The sequence below is a fragment of the Strongylocentrotus purpuratus genome, unplaced genomic scaffold (assembly GCF_000002235.5).
Source record: "Strongylocentrotus purpuratus isolate Spur 01 unplaced genomic scaffold, Spur_5.0 spur5_scaffold_20, whole genome shotgun sequence".
Taxonomy (NCBI): Eukaryota; Metazoa; Echinodermata; class Echinoidea; order Camarodonta; family Strongylocentrotidae; genus Strongylocentrotus; species Strongylocentrotus purpuratus.
Window position 1 is genome coordinate 5,597,120 of NW_022145606.1, and position 18,699 is coordinate 5,615,818.

Below are 18,699 nucleotides of genomic sequence, written 5' to 3' on the forward strand. Positions count from 1 at the left end.
GTTACTTCATTATAAACACACGTTTATATCATAAACCATTACCTTTTCCCTTTTCTCTTTTGCATCTCCTTTCACACTTTCTCGATGCGTACCAACGATGAATATTGGTGGAGATTTCTGGGCGGTTTTAGACCGCGAATTCTTATTTATGACTGAAGACGGCGCCACAGCATGGGCGTAGATGGAATACAACCAGAAATTGATGAACTCTAGACATGTCAGTTCTGATTTGGCACCTCCTTTAACCTGCGTTTTAATTGTAAAGAGGTATGCATGGTAAGGCCAACGATAAAACACACAGAAAAATCATATTTGGTTATCATTAGAGTAGGGTAACGCATACATGTCCCACTCCTTGCGTCCAACATATTTTTTTTTAAAGTTGTGGAAGGATTTATTGGTTTATTTATCTTCAGTGTTTTCCAAAATAACAAACCGATTACAGCATGATATCCAAATCATATAATTAATACATTATCATAGTTATGTACTTACATTGTAATACTACCATAAACTAATCATGAAGAAGGCTTGCAACATAAACTAAGCTTGAACCGTGGCAATCCTTTTTACTACTCCATAATTACTGTATATACAAAAGGGATATTAAGGAAAAATAATTTATGCTACAGTAAGAGAATTAGAATTCATTAAAGAATAGGGATGAAATAAGATGTATGAGAAGATGACATGCGGAGATGGTACATTAATCATGAAGAGAAATAGCAGTAATCCTTGATATTAAATTGGTAAAACATTACAGTTGCTAAATGTTTTTTTTTTCTTCTCAAAAGCTGATCATTTTAATGTCATGCCCAAGTGTGGACGTGATTGGTAGGATGACATTGTAGGCCTACGTGTATTTTCGAACAGAGACTTTCAAAGAGATAGAAATGTCAACTATGTAATCTCAAAACCCTGCTCTGAAAAGTGAAGGAAAACAAAGTTTAATATATCACTGATTTAATCGTACCAACAATTTACACAAGTATTAATCCAGACGGAAACAGGTTAAATTTACGTTTAAAAATAGTCAAAAAGAACAAGAGCTTTACATACTATCTATACTTTAAAAACACATTGTATACGATTAATGAATGATGAGCAAAAGTAAAACTTTACAAAATAACTTTAGGAAAATAACTGATGTTTGGCAAAGAACGCACAACACTATTTAACATTTATCTATCCCCTGTAAAGCATAATTTATTTTTGCTAAGCAGTATAAAATAAAAGAAAAAAATACCATTTCATAATTCTTGTCTCTGGATTCAGGGGGAACGACAGAATCCAAACTTCTACTGAGATCAAAGACAATCACATAAATAGCTCGCCACGTCAGAAACACCTACAGGAGAAGAGAATACAAGTGATGCATAAGTATTGAATAACTACAATGCTATGTTATATCTATATGCTCTAATATTTTCGATAATAATAAAGAACCTCAGGCACTGTTTATATACGATTAACAACTAAATGATTCATACTCTTTGGTGTGTTTGTGTGTGTGTGTGTTGTTCGTAACTCATGAATGCAATGTGGACTGGTTGAATTAAGGCCTTTGTTAAATACTTTTAGATGTAAGCTTCAATATGTCACATTCTCAGGAAACATACATCTTGACAAATTATTTGTGTACGTACCTAAAAATAAGAAAACTTGATAAGGGTATGAATAATTTAGTTGTTAAATGTATTTATAGGGAGTACAATCAATCAGTAAGGGCAAGAGGTCTCTAAACTGCAATATCCTTTTTTTCAAACCCAAGACAAAGCTTCTTTGGAAAAAACTGACTGATGTAGCCGTTATCAATTGCATACATATTACCAATTCCTAGACAACTCTGTGATAGTGACAGGTCAAAGAAATAATACAGTTTTGTTGAAAAAGAAATAACATTACAAAATTAAGACATAGTTCTTAGGTTTTTGCAGTTTAAAGCATATTTCTTCACTTTATTATATAACAAGAAGCCAGCAATCTTACTTATGTGAAGTTTGTTCTCCTACAATGGAATATCAAATAAATAAAAGAAGTACACATTTAGACCCTGGGCATGACTTTCCATCTATGACTGGACCACACATTAATGCACCTGTATAAAATGTATGGTAAAAACTAATATGTAGGCCACCAGCTGTGCATACTAAAAGTACACGAATCCATATGCCCTGAACTGAAGCTTATATTGAGACAGTGATTTCTTTGAGAATGAGATATCTACACTGAAACTGATCAGAGAAATATCAAAGATTTAGGACAAGAAAGCCATAATGGATATATGGGAGACTGTAATCAATACAATGTATTCGATTTGTTCTATAGAAACTAACAATACTTTACACATTTGCTTTCATGGTACCACGGTATAATTTACAGGGAATCTAATGTTCTTAAAATGTTATTTTACCTGATGGGTTGAGTAGTATATGTCGTGACCAGCAAAGTCCCATATACTTAGGGAGACTCCTTCTCCTCTACCGCTATCAGTCCTGTCTGCTCCTATCTCCTGAGGAATGAGGTAAATGAATACACATCCATATGAACAATTGGCAACAACAACATTTTACAAAAATTAATAGGAACATCAGTACTGATCCTGAAGACAATAACAAAACAACTTTATCCAAAACATCCAGTAAGCATATGGCCATTAAGAATCCTGTTTATATATTCGCAAGTTTTTTTTTCTCCATGGAAACCTGTTAAAAAAGGCAACTTTTCTTCCTTTCCTTGATAGATCTTTCTCACTCTTATGTCCCTTAAGATAAAACATAGATTTTCACCCCACTCCTGACACAAAATAAGGTTGAGAACAGCTGGTATGCTAATATGTATGTTTTCTTGGATTTTGAAATACTGTTACTTTCCATCTCTTCTTTTTTTTTAGGGTCTAATGGAGTATCTGCCGTTAAAAACTCTTGTGGAAACACACCATAATCCGATGATACCATTAACTGTAATAATAATAATAATAAAAATACACAACATTTATCAGGCGCTTAATAAGGGTGTCTCTAAGCGCACCAATGTCTCATTAAACAATATTAAACAACAGTTATAATAAACACATAAATTATAAATCAGTTCTTTATTCAATATATCATGCACATATAATAATACAAATACAAGTGAGATCAAAACATACATTAGGTCAAACATAAGATTCTAGGATAAAACAAAGGCATTGTAGAAAATTGTGTACATATTATACCACATGGAGATACAAGGTTAAAAAATGAATTCTACCTTTAGGTGAACCTGTTCCTTAAGCATTTCCTCCACCAGACTTGCTATTTGATTTGGCATATTGTCATCCTCCTTTTTAGCTGTGGGCACCTCCACATTATCCAAGACAAATTCTTCTGTAATAAAGGACAAATACATATATGTAATAATAACATAACATTAATATTGTGAGAATATTTCATGTAACTGACATTTAACAAGTCAAAATTGATTACTGGGTTATAACAATTGTTTTGTGATAACATTTTAAAGGGATTATATTTCTTATCAATTTGTATTGATATTGCATATATTATGAATGATCAATAAAGGATTGATCGACTGGTAAGAAATCAAACAAACAATACAAACCAACTAAAATAACACAAAACAAGACAAACAAAAACACAAACCTGCTTCTGAAGGATTCAGGCCTCTGTGTGGTTCTAAAGTTTCTTGATCCTGTACACAAAATAAACCAGTATTAAGATTATCATCGAGCAGCTTGCACTATCGGCATCACAATAAACAATTAGAACTACTTTTTTCAAAGTGGTTGGTGAGACGGTTACACTCAACCTTTTTTGCATTTACTCTGTCATGCTGGACTGGTCTAGAGTAATTCATTGTGTCATTGCATGACTGACTAAACCACATAAAGATGCAAGGTTAAAAACAGGAATTTTACCTTTCTGTGAACCAGTTTCTTTAGCATTTTCCGCACCAGACTTGCTATTCGATTCGGCATATTTTCACCCTTCACTTCAGCCTTGGGCGCCTCCACACTATCGAAGACAGATTCGTCTGTAAGAAAGAAGAAATACATATATGTTTTTGTAGGACTTTTTTTTTTTTTTAATTTTTTTATAATTAATCTACATATGCCACTCCGCCCAGGTGTTGAATGGGTACCAAGAAGGATGCGAACGTTAGAGTGGTTGGATTGACATGTGTGCGTTTGTAAAATGGCGCCTGGTCAATTGAGCATGTGCATTATCATTCTACCACCTAAAAATGGCCTTCAAAAGTTCGAATGTGACTATTTTGATCATAATCATTCAAGACTATATCCGAACTGAAAAAAAATAAACAGGTAGTGTACCTTAGTGAACAAGCAATACTGTGCATGAAGAATCCCTCCTTGTAAAACTATGTGGATAACTTCAGGCCCATGACATGCCTTCCACTTATGTTAAAAAACTGTTGAATGAAGCAATTTCCATCTTCCTGATACCTCGGAAAGACAATATCCCTTAGGCAAGGAGTCTGAGACTCTCAATCACTTGATGTCCATGGTTGACATAAAGCTCGACGGGAAGGATGATGGGGAAGTGGACTCACTACTGAACATAATCCATGTGTTCAGTGATGACATTGGAATGGAGTTTAGACTCGAGAGGTGTGAAATTCTCATACTAAAGAGAGTGAAGGTTGAGAAGAATGATGGAATCACCTTGCCTCATGGACGCAAGATGATATCAGTGGAAAAAGATGACTGCAAATATATTGGTGTACTGGAATAGGACACCTATTACATGGACGTATGAAGGAAGTCTGAAGAATTGAAAGGCTAAGCCACTACATGGTCAGTTGATGAAAGTGTGACAGGTCCTGGGACTGGACGAAGAAAGGACACCCGAAGAAATATTAGTAATAATAATAATAATAAGAATAACTAGACATATAATACTTGTTTGGAACAAGTATAGGTGGGCTGGTCAACTAAAATTTGAAAACAAAATAGAGCAAAATTAAGCGAAATACTGCTTAAAAATTCTTATAAAAAACTATCATGTAGATTCATTACGTGAACGAAATTCACCTTTTTAGTCATAACACGCAAATTATGAAATGTCTGACATGAGGCCTTTAATCAAAATATTCACTCTGATGACGTCATCAAAATGAAAAATGATTAACATTGAACTTGTAGAGAATTATCTTAGCTACAACATATCGTAATTTTAAAGAAAATCAATCAATATATACAGAGATACAATCAATTTTCCAGAAATATGCTGACGTCATAATATGCAAATTCCTATTTTTAGTTCGAAGGCCATTATGATGATGTCACGATACACTTAATGGCCAAATGAGACATGAAATAATATCTCCGACTCATACTCTATCTAAATATGAAAAAAAATTGAAGGTCACGGTTCATTCCAAAGAGCTATAATGGATTTTGTATAGGCATGTTTTTGCCTATAAATGCTATGTATTAAGGGAGCTCGCGCGCACGGTCGTTTATATTGAATTGACGCTCATCTTGTTATAAATGGTCATAAAGAGATAAACATGGTATCATATTCCTCGAAAAATTGTGAGAAATATCATGAAAGAAAAAAATGGCGATGCTATGTTGTGTAATGGAGTTACGCGCGAAAACGCACGCGCCTGCGCGTGTGCGCGATTTTTTTATAAAATGCTTAAAATGACCTAAAACGTATGCAGAATAAATTTAAGACGATTTTGAGCATTTAAAAAATGTGCGCGCGCACTGACGCGCGGATTTTTGCGCATGCGCGCGTTTTTTGACCTGAAATTAACCGAACTGATATTGACCTTGATCATGATAAATATGAATGAGAAATACCTTTTGGTTATGAAGATATGATCATGAGTTGATTTTCAGAAAATTTCACAAAATGGCGCCTAGATGACGTCATCAATCAAGGTTAAGGTTGAAAACATTACCGTGTTTTGTCCATATACCTATACATATGTGTGCCAAATATCAAAGCATTTAATTTAACCATTTTAAAGTTATCTTGCTAACAAAAAAGTGGGTCGAAATAAGAAAAATAAACTAGATTTGTAATACTTGTTTGGAACAAGTATAGGTGGGCTGATCCAACACAAAATTGAGACAAAATAAAGGGTACATTTGAGAAAGGTTTTTGTCTCAGCTACAACATACTCGAAGTTCAGCGTAAATGAAGCTATAACGACGTAGATATTGCTCGCGAAAGACGGGAATGTAGAATCGAGTTTTGAGAAAAAGTCATGTCCCATCGAGAATACACGCAAAATGTGAAAAATTGACATGCCTCCTTAAATCTCAAAAATATGCCATGATGCCTTTGTCAAAATGAAGAATAGTAGTCATTGCATTTGTAGAAAATTGTATCAGCTAGTACATATCAAAATTTGGAAGAAAATCAATCAATATTTACAGAGATACAATCAATTTTCCATAAATATGCTGACGTCATAATATGCAAATTGGAATTTTGAGTTCGTAGGCCATTATGATGACGTCATGAGTTACTTGAGGGTCAAATGAGACATCAAAAAATATTTCTGAATCATACTCTATTAAAATATGAAACAAAATTGGGGTCACCTTGCATCCTAAAGGGCTACAATGGATTTTGTATAGGCATGTTTTTGCCCATATATGCTATGTATTACAAGAGCTCGCGCGCACGGAAATTTTTGTTAAACGGTCGATCATTCCGTTTTTAATAGTCATAAAGAGACAAACATGGTATCAATTTGTTTGTAAATATATGTGGAATTTTATGAAAGAAAAAAAAAAGGCGATTCTATGTTGTGCAATAGTTTAACGCGCGCGCATGCGCGTGTGCGCGATTTTTGTATAAAATGCTTAGAATGGCCTTAACCCTAATAAGGCCGGGCTATTTGAAGTCTTACTACGGCCGGGGGGGGGGGGCCATTATGGCCCCCCCCCCCCCTAAGATCTCGGCCGTGAAACGGCCGATCTCCGCGAAAATTTGCACGCATGTCAAGTGAAGTGTATAGAACAATATGATAATTTCAATTTTTTGAAAAAAATCCCTCATTTGCATATTTATGGTAATTTATGCAAATAACGTCATAAAATCACATTTTTACCCATAAATCCTATATTATTCATATTTAAGCATTCTTTTTCACTACATATATTCATTAGACCATTTGGAACAATAATACGACAAAAAAAATTGGAAGAGCCAGCTTATTCCTTATGTTATCTCTTGTTTTGATAATTTCTTATGTATTTCATTGTTTTTTTAACTTATTTATGTTATTGTTTTTTTTTTTTTTTCATTTCTTCCTACAATTCAACTATTTTGACTCCCAAAACAACCACCTAAACTTTAAACAAGACCCAATAACCAATGTTTGATCTATTTATAGGAAAAATGACATTTCCATATGTTTTGTACACAAATCACAAAAATGAGCGATTTTCGGGCTGACATGCAAAGACAAAAGGTCACGTGACCTTGTAACTATAGGTCCGATTTTTTTTTTTTTTTTTTTTAAAGATGCGCAAGACTCTAAAGAAAAAAGTCAGCGAGCGGCGAGGCGCCATCCATATGCGTTCTCGAACAATCAGAAAAATCGTGGAGGGGGGGGGGCCATAATGGCCCCCCCCCCCGGCCTTATTAGGGTTAAACGTATGCAAAATGATTTTGAGACGATTTTTAGCATTTAAAAATTTTGTGCGCGTATTGACGCGCGGATATACGCGCACACGCGCGTTATTTGACTTGCAATTGACCGGACGGATATTGACCTTGATCATGGTAAATATGAATGAGAAATACCTTTTGGTTATGGAGATATGATCATGAGTTGATTTTCGTAAAATTTTACAAAATGGCGCCTAGATGACGTCATCAGTGAAGGTCAATGTTGAAAGCGTTATTGTGCTTTGTACATATGCCTATACATATGTGTGCCAAATTTCAAGGCATTTGATCGAGCCATTTTTAAGTTATCTTGCCAACAAAAAAGTGGTTAGAAATAAGAAAAATATTTAATAAATAAATAAATAATAAAGGCAATGTTAACGAAATTATAAGGTGTTCTGTACGATATACAGCCCACCTGATGAATAAATAAATAAATAATAAATAAAGGCAATTGTAACAAAATTATAAGGTGTTCTGTATTAGATACAGCCCACCTGATAATACTAATGATATGAAAAAGACAGGAAGTTTTATCACTGCGGCTCAAGATCAAGCACTGAGGACAAAGGCATTCAAGGCGAAAGTTGAGAAAAAATGATGTGTCCCTACTCTGCAGAATATGTGGAACAAAGGGAGAGACAGCAGGTCATCTGAACAGTAAATGCGGTTTTACGGCGCAGGTTGAGTACCTCCAACGACACAGCAATGCATCCAGATTCATACACTGGATCATTGTCAACAATTGACTTGAAGCTACAGACAAGGGATATGATCATGAGCCAGGGAAAATGGTAAAAAAATCCTGACAAAAAATTGCTCTGGGGTTTTAACATCTAGACAGATCGATAGATCCTAGTAGTGGACAAAAGAGCCAATGGATCGTAATTGATATAACTGCGCGTGGTGATGCTAAGATAACTGAGAAAGAGAAGGAACAGATTGAAATCAAGACCTAGGAGGAGAACTGGTAAGCTGTGAAATACCAAGAAATGGTGGTGGTTGGGCCATCGTACTAGATTTAGCTGCGCCTGGTGATGCTAGGATTACTGAGAAAGCAATCTTCCTAAGCATCTGAATAAAATCGGGGTTACCTTAAAAGATAGAACTTCTTTAGGGAGCAGGTCTGCTTGGTACCGCAAGACTGATGCGAAAAAAATTATTAGAGGCTTATGGCTACATATTGTAGCTTGCCCTTATGCCTAGATAACATATGAACCGGGCCCCGTACGATTCTCCATACCCGGCGGCTTGCCGTGGATTTAGAGACCGTACGGGAACCTTCCGAATGTCATTTATACTGCATGTGTGGTCACATATTCTGCGGCGCCCGGGAGGTGCCCGGTGAAAATCGGATGAGTGAAATGCAAGGCGCCTCTAAGGGTGTCCGCAGGGTGCCCGCTGGGTGCCTGCCGGTGAGCTTACGGGCTCCATCTGATGAGCAGGTGCACCCATGACTCCCAGAAGAAGCCCTGCCGGGGCCCAGCCGGGTGCCGTGCGGTGTTCTGAACGATGTGTCCTCTGACATCCGCACCTCCTGTATTTAAAGCTGTCTTGTAAGCTTTGAGATGCCGCCGTGAGGGGCCCGCACGGGCAATATTCATTTCAAATGGCCCCCGGACGGCAGACGCCCGGTGTGTTGCATATCACCCGGGGATCTCGAGGGGCCCGTGAGGGAGCCGTAGGGTAAACGTATGGCGCCCTTGAGCACCGCAAGGCACCCGTAAAGATTGTTCATTGCCCAGAAAATCGTGATGGGGCCGCACGGGACCCGTAAGGTGCTCCACGGGCCCTTTACGAGCTTTTTACGGCCCAACAGTCAGATAAAAACGCCGGGAGAATTGGGAGCAGCCAACTCAGCATCGAGGCGCCCGTAAGGCTTAAAAAAAACTGTCCCGGCGCCCGTAGGAACTTTACGGTAACCGGCCGGACACTGGCCGAAAATTCCCAATATATGTTATTGTACTCCGGGCTCCGGAGTGTATATGTAAAATCCCCATCAGTATAACCATCATAGATCAAGCAGAGATATTGCGAAATAACTACAATGATAATAATAATTATACTATTAATAGTAATAATAATGATGATAAAAACAATAATAATGACAATAAGAAGAAAAAAAACAATACAAATAAAATACATTTTAAAGCATAAACACTATGTGCCTGAAAATCTATATGCTTTTAGTTTTCAGATAAAAGTGCTTTATTTTCCTCAATTGTCAGGTTCAAAAAATCAAAACGTCAGAGCTAAAGATATACCAGTATTGCAAAGAATCAAAATATACTGTGGTTGGATTGGCACGTGTGCATTTGTAAAATGGCGACTGGTCTAAATACTCATCAGGGAGTGGAGCATGTGCACTATCGTTCTACCATCTATAGGCCTACAAGTGTGACTATTAATACCATTATCATCATTGTTGAGATAATATTTCACGTAGCTGACATTTTTCAGGTCAGAATTGGTAGCATTTTAAATTGTGCATTGAGTTATGAAAAAATATTATGTGAAAACACTTTAAAAGCAGTTTTAAGAAGTAAAATATTTGTCATCAACTTTTTGTATTATACTAATACTTTATATATCACGGAAGATGATATAAGGATTGATCTAGAGTTAAGAAAAACACAAACAAATTAAAGCTAAACAAAAACATATACACAAACCTTCTTCTTCTTGATTCAGACCTCTGCTGTGTGGTTCAAAACTTCCTTGACCCTGTACACACAAAAAAGAGTCAAGATTGCAATCATTGAGCTTGCACTAGCCGCATTACAAATAGCAACTCGGACTTATTTGTTTAAGTGATTGATGAAATAATCCCACTATTTGTTTGTTTACATTGTCATCCTAGGCTGGTCTAGAGCAATTTATTGTTTAATAGTATGATTGACTAAGTACTTGACACACTTTATGCACACAGACAGCTAATACATGTGCTAGAGTATTTGAATACTGCAATGCACTAATACAAATAATCAAAATATACCATCATGAATAAAATGCAAAGGAAACAGCATCCTCGATATACTGTAGTGCATTGTATTCTCGGACAGCCCATAAAATGATCATTCTTTACATACTACTCAGGTATATTGATATCGAATTCATTGAACACAATTTTGGACAACATTTATTTTTTTGGATGTCTATCATCAAGTACGAAAGACATTTCATTCTCTCTAACGGGTTTACCTCAAATCAGAGAAACAACACCTAGATGGAAATAATTACCTGTTGAGGGTTCACGGTCAGCCTCTTTGCTATGTCATCCGCAAGAGCTTTTTTGTATTCATCCTCTGTGAAAGTAAATGATCATAATATATTCTACTCTTGTATCATGAATTAAATTAATTGTAATATTAGATTTGATGTGCAATTCTGTCTTTATAGGAAGTTACAAATTACCAGATAGTTAGAAACAGTGGCGTAGACAGGTTCGTACACCTGGGGGGATGACTCAGGGGCGGATCTAGCTTTTTGCTAAGGGGGGGGGTTGACCAAAATAATGACGATGCGGAGCATCGTCCACGAGCCGCGAGCCGATTTTTTTTTTTTTTTATATTTGAACCCCGTAAGTGATGTTTTCCTGGCATCTATTAACACAATGGAGACCATAAAAAGCAGTGCATGATAACGTCTTTTTAAATCAAGTAACAGTTAAATACACAGTTATATCCAGAGTTATCATGTGTTTGGTTAAGTTACCAGATGAGTTGAAAATCTTCTCACAATATTTGCACTTGAAAGGGTTTCTCTCCAGCGTGCGTTCTTTTTGTTTTCTTTTTTTTTTTAGGGGGGGGGGGGCGCCCAAGGGGGGGGGGGGGGGGTTTTACCGTCTGAATTGGCTTTCACCGTGTGAATGCGGCTAATAACAATAAACACAATTACAATAATGATGAGGATTATTATTATCATCATCATAATTATTATTATTATAAATATTATAATTGTTATCATTATTATTATTATTACTATTATTATCATCATTATGACTTATTAAGTAAGCAAATATCATTCCCCAAAACCTGGGGGGATGATTGTACATGCCACCCCCCCCCCCCCCACCTTGTGAGGTGGGGGGGGGGGGATGCATCCCCCTCATCCCCCCCCCCCCCCCGTTGTCTACGCCCCTGGTTAGACATATGATGTGATGTGATGCAACTCATTTAATTGTTCTAATATACATCTTGACTGAAATATAATTGTCTTCAAAAACTTATGGCTAAAAAGGATATGTTTCAGTGAATTCTAAGAACATGCTATCCATAAGAAGAATAACAAGACAAATGCGACTGCGTCTCCCTTATGCCTCCACCCTAAATTCAGTATACAAAATGGATGGAATTATTTGTGACATATCACAATGTAAAAAAATGCCTATCTCTTGTGGTTTTTGATATCTCAATAGCAAGACTAAAACCTGTAATTTCAGAAATTGACCTCTGTGACCTTTCACCTTTCACCTTTTTTACCCGAAATCTGATGAGATTGTCTTCCTATGGTAATACTTATAATCACTATGTTTGAGTTTGAATATCTCTAGTGGTTCAAGAAATGTTGCAATGACAAGGCTGATAGCTGGAATTGTATAGGTTGACCTCTGTGACCTTTGACCTCTGACCTAGTTACAAACAAATCTACTGATATCGTCTTCCTATGGTGATACATATTGTCGCTAAGTTTGAGCCTCAATTCTTAAGTGGTTCTTAAGATATCGCATTATCTAGAAAGCGGGACGGACTTACGGACGGACGGAAAACTTAAAAACATAATGCTTCTGGCACCACCTTCGGGAAAAGAAGCTTGTGGAATAAATTGATTTGTTTAAAATATATTTTTGTAAAGGCAATGGGAAGGTTGTTCCCAAATACTTTGCAGTTTATTAATCAATTTCGATAATTTGATATTCACAAAGCAATACAAAAACAGTGATATGAATGGCAATGACAATTTAGTTCAATTCCTTTATCTTTATAACCACCGCAAGAATTATAACTTAGTGATTGCTATGTCAGGAAATGTTTCAAACAGTATTTATGATAATGATAATAGTGATGCTAATGCAAACAATAGCAATGTCAATAATAATGAGAACGATAATAATAATAATAATTACAGTGCTTATATAGCGCCTAACACTTACTTTGTCAGAAGTCTCTAAGCGCTCTACAATAATGCAGCATAATTACCCTGGTTTTAGCAGTGCAGCTGTTACGCGCGCTGCGTTTCAAGGAATAAATTCCTAACAACAGTAAAAGACATTTATAAACCAGAGCTTATATGTGCTTACGAAAGGTAACATTAAGATATTAAAATGAAAACATACGCTTTAAGTCTTGATTTAAAAGTGTTTCCATTGTCATTTGTCACAACCAGTTTTAACAATTCATAATGTCAGTAATAAAGATATAATCATGCAGATAATTTCTATTTTTTTTTATAGTAAAGGTAAAATATTTTTTCAAATTGTACTTACCCTTGTTATCTTCATTCTCATGTCCTTTCTTGTGAATTGACCACATTTTCTCGCCAGCTTTTGCAACCTCAATGCTAATTTCACATGCGTCTGTTGCTTCTACACCGTCCGTTATTGCCTCATTTTCATCAAATCTGAAGCAATAATAGAATTAGAATAATAAAAATAATAATAATATTAGGGATAATGGTATATACACATTTTTATTCCGATTCACAAAAGTAATATCCATACGCAAAGTATTCAAAACTTTCAACAACCTGAATTGGGTAAAATCAGACAAATCCGAGTACAATGAACAAAATCCCATAAATAAATGAATTATAGTTTCTTTCTAAGTTAAAAACATTTAATCTATGTGAATCTCCAATTGGTGAATTAGTGAATTCATATTGTGAAATAATTTGTGACGTAATTTGGGATGAAGAGCTCTCCCATATACCGCCTCGTAAAAATATGATGAATTTCAGTTCTGTCAATAAAGCACCTTGTCCCATGGGGTTGTAATCCAAATAAAGAAAAAGGAGAGAGAGAGAGAGAGAGATCATATCCAGTGTACATACTATTCTGACCTTGTTCAAGTATGTGCTTTATTTTCTTGATACTGCTTATAATCATTTGCACCTTTAAATCTGTTACTTTGATAATATATTTCGTCTGTATCCGGCAACAATTATCATATATCGAAAATAATATCGCTAGTGATATTCGTTTGTCTCGCAATGTGGTCAATAAGGAATCTAAAAGATCACGACGTTTCGTATGCTACTGCGATACTTCGTCAGGTGATAAAAACTATTGTAAGCAAGGGTCTTTTATACTTTACGGGAGGACCGGCGGAGCGGTCTATAATTCGATCGATAATTGGAACAATAACGCCCAATGCTTATTGGTCGACGCACACGATGATCGACCAATCACCAAGGCCGCTGGTTCGGCCGCTGGTTCGGCTGATGCACCAGGCCTATTGGCCGACGCATACGGTACTCAACCAATCAACGGGCCGCTGGCTCGGGCCGTCTGCTGAATGGAATCGACCGTTGTTGGCTGGCAGGACGGCGAGTGTCATGGCGGCGTATCGTCCGCATCCAAAATTCGGGGATATCGATCCCGTTGTCTCTGTTGAAATTATTAGGATTGAGACAGATATTGATAGCTTCTTTTACCCTCCGTGTATACCAATGCCGTTCCTGGGAAAGGCACTGAACCCCGTCCCAGTCTGGTTGATGCTGGTTATCCCAAGCATGTTCGGCTACGGCTGAGTTGTCAGTTCGACGGAGTCTGACGTCCCTCTTATGCTCAGTGATTCTTTCTTTTATCGGACGGGCAGTTTCACCGATGTAGGATCTATCACATCCTTTACAAGGGATGTTGTACACAATGCCGTCCCGTCTATGTGGAGGAATTGGATCCTTGGGGCGTGTAAGTTGTTGACGTAGGGTGGTATCTGATCTGAAAACCGTTCGAATGCCATGGCTCTCTAGGCGGCGCTTGAGTTGTTGGGAGACCCCATCAATGTACGGCTATCAATATAGCTATCAATATAGCTATCAATATCCGTCTCAATCCTAATAATTTCAACAGAGACAACGGGATCGATATCCCCGAATTTTGGATGCGGACGATACGCCGCCATGACACTCGCCGTCCTGCCAGCCAACAACGGTCGATTCCATTCAGCAGACGGCCCGAGCCAGCGGCCCGTTGATTGGTTGAGTACCGTATGCGTCGGCCAATAGGCCTGGTGCATCAGCCGAACCAGCGGCCGAACCAGCGGCCTTGGTGATTGGTCGATCACCGTGTGCGTCGACCAATAAGCATTGGGCGTTATTGTTCCAATTATCGATCGAATTATAGACCGCTCCGCCAGTCCTCCCGTAAAGTATAAAAGACCCTTGCTTACAATAGTTTTTATCACCTGACGAAGTATCGCAGTAGCATACGAAACGTCGTGATCTTTTAGATTCCTTATTGACCACATTGCGAGACAAACGAATATCACTAGCGATATTATTTTCGATACTACATCCGCAATGAGTAATATATTTAGCATTAATTATCATATATATTAGAAAAGATTTCACCAATATGTATTACTGTTTAAAGTACCTCACATATTTAATTTTATTTTCTATTTTGTGTACACAAGGCTTATTGTCATGAAACATGTCTAATCAAACATTATTTAATTGAATCGAATTTCATATTGGCAAATTATATCACATTAAGTTTGTACCATAATGGTGAAGTTACCGTAAACGACCCTACACGAAATTACGACTTTCAAAAGCTTCATACCTCTCTCAATGTATTTGGTTCAAACTTTCACCAATCTGTTTGTCTAATTGTTCTGCTTTCCTTCAAAGCAACTTGCTATAAAGATTGGATAGCCCCTCAAAAGAGACACATGTAAATCATTTAGAAAAAAAATCATTACTTTGTATACTTTGTAAAAGATTTATTTCCCTCTAATGAGTGAAAAGCAAAACAAAAAAAATCATTATGTCGTCTTTACAATATAAAGTGATGTCCTTCAATAAAATCTAACATAGATATCCATTATCAAGTCAGAGTGTTGGAATAAAAGATTTAAACATTTCAAATGTTTGAAATGTTTTCAAAATGTTATTCTTTATTTTCTCATTTTTGTTTGTTAAAACTATATATTGATACATCATACATGTCAACGATGTTTAATGAATTAAATTCCTTTCAATTAAAAATGAATCAGGAAAATTATTACATTTAGATTCCAAAAGTGAATTATTGTGCACAATGTTTTAATGTGTCATCTCACTACTTCCTTAAGTGATCAACAAGTAATATAATTTTATACATCACAGCACGATTATAAACATTGTAGACATGTTGTACAAATCACAGTTATCACATTATTGTAAGACATAATTTGCACATTCACAAAATTGATCACAAACAACCACACTGTATAATTCCTGTACATGTTCACTGATTAGAAATGTTTATATTACCAACTTAAGAGAAAATAAGAGATAAGTGCGATCATAAAAAGGAAAGTATTCCCAAATGGAATAATTTTCATTATAGATAAGACAGAATAAACCAAATTAAAATTATCTTGCTCCCTGATCCTTTATTATGTTGGAAAAAGATGTCATGCGTCCAAACATAAAGTGTTAAGTCAACATAACTGGTAATCACTAATAAGGTTGTATATTTTTGTTCTCTCAAGTGAATGGAAGAAATACATAATACAGAGACAGAAAAAAGGAAGAATAGAGAGAGAGAGAGGGAGAAAATAACTTAACGAGATAAAGGGATAATGAAGAGATTACCCTTGTCTTGTGAGAGTTTTCTTTAGACTTGTCTTTCCAACACGTTCTTGTCCCACAAGCATCAGGCGCGTTCGGAATACTTTCTTCTTGCCAGCTTTAGCTGCTTCGGCATACGCTTGCTGTGCTCTCGGCCCCCGAGCCAGGATCTCGGGGGGTGCCGAAAGGCCACCGAAGGAAATATCATCCCGATCGCTCCCCGAGTCATATTTGAAAGATGTCAGTTGATCGTCTTTTCTCTCTTTTTCATCAGTATCATCTTTAATAATGAAGATCAAGAATAACCAACAAAAATATGTGAGGATAAAAACACAAATTTGGCCTAGAAGATACACTAAATCTTCCAAGCTAAGCCCCTGAAATAGACATATGGTGGATGACCTGGACTTTGTTTCTTAAGTCCTCTAAACAAATCAATCGCACACATTTAATACATACGCCTTTCTCCTTTAGTACAGAGTTGCAATTAAATTTCAAGTTGCGATTGATTTGAATCGATCTTTACTCTTTATAAGATGAGCCCCTGGTTGTTTGAGGAAAAAAAAATCAATATTAAAAAAGCATTTGCTGAATAAGAAATATACCTTGTTAATATGAATAAATATATCATAAAACTAATACGTGTATTACATATTAACACTTGAGGAATAGGCTCAAATATCCTCAAATCACTTTCCGCTGTTCTTACAAATGTTTCTTTAGAATATTATATGAGACACTGAACAAATCCAACGTGTCTTGGAAAAATGAAAAGAAAGAAACACAAAGTGAAACTTTTTGAGACAAAAAGAATATGTTTTCATTTATTTCTATTTACCCCATTTGTAAGGGCCTTACAAACAACGAATGAAAAGTAAGACTTCTTTCAACACCATAATTTTCCTTGAACGTCAATGTATCCATCTTATTGTCCCTTCCCCTCCCTCTAAGTTCTTTCTTTTACTCGTTCTTTCTCTCTCAAAATCAAACACACACACAATGGTTTAAAACAGAGTCTAGGCTGTTTGCGAACAGGTTCATTAGAATTAATCGTCAAACTCGCTGGACGTGTTTGTATAAAAGAAAAATACGCATGCCCGGCTATCTCCGGCAGCCAAGGTTCTTGCTGCATTTCCGTCGGGGGAGGGGGGTGGGCTGATGGGGTGGGGGGTCCTTCCTTGATTTAGCATTTCTAGCTGACTACGCCACTGGCTAAAAATGAGCTCATATTTATTTGTTTATGAACCAATGGAACTCTATTGGATAAAGTAAAGTCAATGATCTTGAGAGGACTTGGCTTTTAAACATGTGTAAAGCGCAATTTGTTTAAAGGTATATTGATCTGGCCGGTAGATCACATGGGAACATTGAAAATAAAATCTCTCATGCATAAACTACCTTTTTACCTAAAGGGGCAAAGTAGTTTTTACCTAAAGGGGCAAAGTAACATCAACAAATACAAATTTCGAAAAAAATTGGACTGAAGTTATCATGGATAGGTGGAAGCATTTCTACAACACCCAAGCATTCTAAGGTGGTTAGTTGAAAAAAAAGAGTAGAAGTGAATACATGAAACAAATTCTGAAAAATGACCAGACATATTACAAAGATATATTACGATTTTCATGGATACTTGCCATGAACAAAGGACAAGGGGAAAAGTAAACATACAGATGATATTGGATCACACTTGATATACAAATAATACTCATCTTTTAATTTTGTCTTTCTTTATGGGGAAGAAAGAGATCATCAGTTGGAAGCATCAAACAGATACATTTAAAGTACGACATAAACGTCAGGTAAACAGACAATCCGTGACTTCATAACAGATGAAATTTTAGAATTGTTAAACCGATGGATAGAAGTAATCATGGACAACTGGTAGCATTTCTACAACAACCTAGCATTCTGTCGTGGTAAGCTTTAAATATGCCTTAAAAGTGAATAATAAATGAAGATTCAGAAAGACGACTGGAATATATAAAGAGGTTATAATTTAATCAAGATTTATACTTACTCTCTTTGAATGAAGCCAACAGTTAGAGGAAAAATATAAAGATACATTTTAGAATTTACTCATATATACAAATAACACTCATCTTTTTAGTTCCTATTTTTGTATGGTTAAGAAGGATATCATCAGTTGAAAGCCTTAAAGACAATAATCATGCCTTTATTTTTAGGTGAAATTAGTGTTTTAGGATAAGTGTTTAGGATACATATCTTTATCATTGGGCACGAATATTCCTTGTCACCGAAAGATTAC

The 18,699-nt window shown here is 36.2% G+C and overlaps 1 protein-coding gene across 1 annotated transcript in view; it reads right to left on the bottom strand.

The window, feature by feature from the left end:
- Positions 1–16,827, bottom strand: part of LOC100893246 — a 31,652-nt gene extending 14,825 nt beyond the window's left edge. The window contains exons 1-10 of the mRNA XM_030992659.1: positions 16,455–16,827; positions 13,141–13,274; positions 10,896–10,960; positions 10,328–10,379; positions 3,920–4,035; positions 3,645–3,693; positions 3,253–3,368; positions 2,414–2,512; positions 1,247–1,348; positions 43–246 (exon numbers count right to left, since the gene is read on the bottom strand). Of these exons, the coding sequence (XP_030848519.1) occupies positions 43–246; positions 1,247–1,348; positions 2,414–2,512; positions 3,253–3,368; positions 3,645–3,693; positions 3,920–4,035; positions 10,328–10,379; positions 10,896–10,960; positions 13,141–13,274; positions 16,455–16,516 (999 nt within the window). The 5' untranslated portion in view covers positions 16,517–16,827. The remainder of the gene's footprint in view (positions 1–42; positions 247–1,246; positions 1,349–2,413; positions 2,513–3,252; positions 3,369–3,644; positions 3,694–3,919; positions 4,036–10,327; positions 10,380–10,895; positions 10,961–13,140; positions 13,275–16,454) is intronic.
- Positions 16,828–18,699: the final 1,872 nt, after the last annotated feature.